The sequence below is a fragment of the Salvelinus sp. IW2-2015 genome, linkage group LG35, assembly GCF_002910315.2.
Source record: "Salvelinus sp. IW2-2015 linkage group LG35, ASM291031v2, whole genome shotgun sequence".
Taxonomy (NCBI): domain Eukaryota; kingdom Metazoa; phylum Chordata; class Actinopteri; order Salmoniformes; family Salmonidae; genus Salvelinus; species Salvelinus sp. IW2-2015.
The window spans coordinates 17,502,003-17,507,610 of NC_036874.1; the positions used below are offsets into that span (position 1 = coordinate 17,502,003).

Genomic DNA, 5,608 nt, shown 5'->3' on the forward strand with positions numbered 1-5,608 from the left:
GACCTGGCCTCCGCAATCACCCGACCTCAACCAAATTGAGATCATTTGGCATGAGTTCGACCGCAGAGMGAAGGAAAAGCCGCCAACAAGTGCTCGATATATGTGGGAACTCCTTCAAGACTGTTGGAAATGTGTTCATGGGGAAGCTCATTGAGAGAATGCTAAGAGAGTGCAAAGCTGTCATCAAGGCGAAGGGTGGCTACTTTGAASAATCAAAAAAATATATATATATTTAGATAGTTTTTTAACACTTTTTTTGGTCACTACATGATTTCATATGTGTTTATTTCATAGTTTTGATGTCTTCACTATTATTATATAYTGTAGAAAATAGTAAAAATACATAAAAACTCTTCAATGGTTAGGTGTGTCCAAACTCTTGACTGGTACTGTATATTTTATTCAGCTTTGTTCAATTGTATTCTTCATAATATAAAATAAAGCCACAGAATCATAAACAAATCTTGTCTGCAAAATGACTAGTGTAGCCCACAGCCATTTGGCATAGCCACATCAGAACCTAACATACGGACAACTCAGAGTATGCTATTCTGTTCTTCTAAAATAGACTACATATCATGCTTCTTTAGACCTGTCTAAATTTTTTTAAATATATTTATTGTGAAGGTGTAGGCTATATTACATGGATTTATTAGACTTTTTGAAATTTGATTTATTAGACTTTTTTAAATGGCTTGTAGGCTATGTGTGGAAGCCAGGAGATGCTAATTGTTAATTAACAGTCATTTACCGTTAGACCGACAGTTAGTGCTTGACAATCACCGGCTGACGACATTTCGTAACCGCCACAGCCCTTGGCGCGACAGCTCCTCTTCAACCTCATGAGGCTGAAGAAATTTGGCTTGTCCCCTAAGACCCTCACAAACCTTTACAGATGCACAATTGAGAGCATCCTGTCGGGCTGTATCACCGCCTGGTACGGCAACTGCACCGCCAGCAACTGCAAGGTTCTCCAGAGGGTGGTACGGTCTGCCCAATGCATCATCGGGGGCATACTGCCTGCCCTCCAGGAGACCTACAGCACCCGATGTCACAGGAAGGCCAAAAAGATCATCAACTACCCGAGCCACGACTTGTTCACCCCACTATCATCCGTTCAGGTGCATAAAAGCTGTGTCCGAGAGACTGAAAACCAGCTTCTATCAAGGCCATCAGACTGTTAAATAGCCGTCACTAGCCGGCTACCACCCGGTTACTCAACCCTGCACCTTAGAGGCTGCTGCCCTATATACATAGACATGGTATCGCTGGCCACTTTAATAATGTTTACCTACTGTTTTACTCATCTCATATGTACAGTTGAAGTCGGAAGTTTACATACACCTTAGCCAAATACATTTAAACTCAGTTTATCACTATTCCTTACATTTAATCCTAGTAAAAAATCCCTGTCTTAGGTCAGTTAGGATCATCACTTTATTCTAAGAATGTGAAATGTCAGGATAATAGTAGAGATTGATTTATTTCAGCTTTTATTTCTTTCATCACATTCTCAGTGGGTCAGAAGTTTACATACACTCAATTAGTATTTGGTAGCGTTGCCTTTAAATTGTTTAACTTGGGTCAAACGTTTTGGGTAGCCTTCCACAAGCTTCCCACAATAAGTTGGGTGAATTTTGGCCCATTCCTCCTGACAGAGCTGGTGTAACTGAGTCAGGTTTGTAGGCCTCCTTGCTTGCACACACTTTTTCAGTTCTGCCCACAAATGTTCTATGGGATTGAGGTCAGGGCTTTGTGATGGCGGCACTTTTCAATAGCCTTGATATTCTTTGTTGATTTCTTAAGGGGGCAGGTTTAGTGCAGGCACATACTTGGAGTATGCTTTGCGTGGCTCTAGTCCTATATTGAAGGCGATTTTGCGACAGAGATGATTTAAGAGCGTGCCTGACTGATGTGCTTGAAGATGTTGCTCGTTCAGGGCATATTTAATTTGGCTAGGGGTAATTTTTCTCATCGCGCTTCATGATGCTATCTATTTGTTGAATGCTAGTCCCCTCCTGAGTCAAAGACACACGTAACATGATGGGCTGCCAACGCCCGTGCTCAGGGATTGGATGGTGTTCTTGTCGTTTTGCACAGGAGCCTCCGTTCTTTGTTCGGTCTCACTAAACAATGGTCATTGATGGCAAAGCAGTTTATTTTGTTCATGACTAGAGGACATTTCTCAAAAGTTAGCGATCTTTGTCCATGTGCAGTTGAAACCGTTAGTCTGGCTTTTTTTATGGGGTTTGGAGGGCTAGTGTTTACGTTTCATATGCTGAGAAGCCTTCAGGTTATGCTTTGATATTCAAGTATCATTTTCTGTGGATGGATTAGATACTCTTTGCAACGTGTTTCCTCAGCATACTCACAAGATATTTGGCTGTTGGCTTATGGGATTGTAGTTGTGCATTTTCAATCAAAGTACGTAGAGATGTAGGCGATGGACTAGGAGACGGTCAAAGCGTCTCTTGCGTGGAGGCGGTTGCAGCGGCTGCTGATGGCCATTGCGTGTTTATAGGGCTTTAGTGCGTACTAGGTTGGTTTGTAGCAAGATGAAGCGCTTGGTACGCTTTCGGCTTGTAATTGCTCGCAAGGTATTGAGCAGACTTTGTGGAGGTTATCGTACTTTGTTTCTTTCTGAGGTTTGGGCTGATTTCTTTGATCTTTCCATTGATGGTGGCGAGCAGAGAGGCACTGGAGTTTGGGAAGTTAGGCGCTTGAGAATATGATTCACTAGGTTACGGACAGGCTCCACAGATTGTTACTAAATTATGTCGATTTAGCTATCGAAGCTTCTAAGATGACGATGGACGATCGAGCCTGTTAAGGCAGCAGGTGACTTAGTGTACTCGATAACTTCTGACCACTGGATTGGTGATAGCGTGAATTTATACAGTGAATAATGTGATCTGTTACCGCCATTGTCTGGGAAATGCTTGTGTCATGCACAAAGTAGATGTCCTAACCAACTTGCCAAAACTATAGTTTGTTAACAAGACATTTGTGGAGTGGTTGAAAAACGAGTTTTAATGACTCCAACCTACGTGTATGTAAACTTCCGACTTCAACTGTATATACTGTATTCTATTCTACTGTATTTTAGTCAATGACACTTCGACATTGCTCGTCCTATTATTTATGTATTTCTTAATTCCATTATTTTACTTTTAGATTTGTGTGTATTGTTGTGAATTGTTAGATACTACTGCACTGTTGGAGCTAGGGGCACAAGCATTTCACTACATCCACAATAACATCTGCTAAATATGTTTATGTGACCAATAAAATGTCATTTGATTTGTGGACTACTTTTGACCAGGGAAAAATAGGGATAAAGCTCACAAATCAGGCTGATACTCCATCTCTCAATCCTGCTGCATTTCCCTGCCTGAAAGGCCTTTTGACAGAGAAGGCAGCCACACTTGTGATGACAGAACCTGTCCTTTTCATTCTCATTCGGAAGCTCATACGGAAGCTTCGGGCCTAAATATTTCAACAGCCACCGGGCTGATTGACTGGAGCTGTAAGTCAGCGCTCTGATTCTCACTTGAAACGGGGAGTCACTAACTGTTTGTGACAAAAATGCTTATGACGGTGGCAAATGTTTGAACAGTATTTAGCATTTTCAATGGATTATTGTGTTGGATGTTGACGTTAGGGCTGTCTGGAATATGCAACTCTGTCACTAACTTTTGGTGCTGTATAGCGCTTCTAATACCATGGTAAATATGTGAATAGGGATTATTGTGCATTTTAATTTTACATTCTAAATGATTAATCCTCATTATAAACTGGGTGGTTCGAGCCCTGAATGCTAATTGGCCGACAGCCTTGGTATACCAATCCGTGTACAACAAAACATTTATTTTTACTGCTCTAACTACGTTGGTAACCAGTTTATAATGGCAATAAGGCACCTCGGAGGTTTGTGCTATATGGCCAATATACCACGGCTAAGGGCTGTGTCCAGGCACTGTGTGTGTGTGTGGGGGTGAGTGTGAGCATCAGTCCTTGCGAAGGCTAGCAAAAAAAAATGTCAAGGCGATTTCTAACAAACATTCACCTGGATGATTCACAGTCGCTCTTTCGTTGAGAGCGTCTGTAAGAGACAGTCACATTTAAGTGAGTTCATTCAATAGATAGATGGGTTTAATTATGGAACCTTTCTGTGACGCACTCTCCCATTTAGTGCCTGTTTGGTCCTGTATACCTCCATTTAAACATTTGATGGTTAGTACAAAGGAAATGTCCTCTGCTGAACTGACTCTCGTGGTCTATTGATGGATCCCAGACACAAAGGCTCTGTCTCGACTGCTTATAACATCTGTCCTCACCATCATCTGCACTGATTGGAAAAACAATATGGCTGTAGGCACCTCGTCCTCCTCAGGCTGACTCATCGTCACCTTTGCCAATTCTTCCAGATCAATGTGTCAAAGGGGAGGAGGCGAGGAGAGGATTTTTTTTGACAATTGAGAAAGAGCTCTGGTAAAATTTCACCTGTCACTCACCCCTTCTTCTAACTTACCTCACAGGTGGTAAATGCATTGTGTGTTGCACTGTATTTTTTCATTCTTAAACTCTGAAACTTAACCTAAAGAGTTCCCTTGACACACTCTCTCCATTCTAACAGGAACGTTCATGAGTAACTTTGTCCCTCTTACTCTGTCCTTTCTCTCTCTTTCATTCTCTTCTCTCCCTCTCTCTCTCTCTGTCTTTATCTCTCTCTCTGTCTTACTTTTTCTTGGACACAGGTCCCGATCGGACCCAGGAGGCGACGTTGGAGCAGGGGACAGAGACGGAAGTCCCTCCCGAGCTGAATGACATGGAAGAGGTTGTCCAGGAGTCTTCTGGAGACTGGCACTGTGGCATCCCCAACGTCTTCCCTTAGCTCCCAACTCAGAATTGAATTGACCATCCCAGTTCATCCCAGCATAGACTCTTTACTAGGCGTCTGTGCACTGATGATACAAAGCACTGATTTTACCACTAAGTAGGTGTGGGAAAAACCTACCCCTCAGATCAACCCCCTCCTTTCCTCACCTTTTTTTAATCGAGTTGGACATTTCTGCACTTTTTGTAAAGCATATCCAAGGTGATGTTGCCACGCACATACTGAAAACAGAAAGCGTGTGTGGCCAGACCTACACGCATTAGGTCTTAGCAGCAGCTATTTCTGCCCGTTTCTCTTGTCCTCAGATATGCATTAAAGGGACAATCTGTGATTGCTACATCACTTTTTTTTGTTGTACTTTTAAATTCATGATATATACCCATTGATTATTGAAGAGTATAACTTAAAAATGCCTTAGTTCAGCTTGTTCCTCTTTTTTTGTTAAAAAAAACTACATTTTATCGCCTCGACATGGTTAAATCTATCCTTTTGATATCATAGCTCTGTCTTATGAATTTGGTTACATTTCTCCAGCCCCGTCCCTCAGCTATTTACCKAATCGGTGGCGGGTTGCCCGCTTTTATTATTGTTTGAACTGCAGATTGTCCCTTTAAAGGCAGAGAACTGGTCCCTCCATTGACTAAATTGCTGAATCAACCTGCGCTCTGATTCTCATTAGTACGAGTCCCTTATGAGACGTTTTAGTCAATA

The 5,608-nt window shown here is 42.0% G+C and overlaps 1 protein-coding gene across 1 annotated transcript in view; it reads left to right on the forward strand.

Moving 5' to 3' along the window:
* The window catches only part of LOC111958868 (zinc finger protein 236-like), an 84,595-nt gene extending 78,993 nt beyond the window's left edge, over positions 1–5,602 (forward strand). Inside the window, 1 exon segment of the mRNA XM_070437291.1 lies at positions 4,758–5,602. Within this exon segment, the coding sequence (XP_070293392.1) occupies positions 4,758–4,894 (137 nt within the window). The 3' untranslated portion in view covers positions 4,895–5,602.
* The last annotated feature ends 6 nt before the right edge of the window (positions 5,603–5,608 follow it).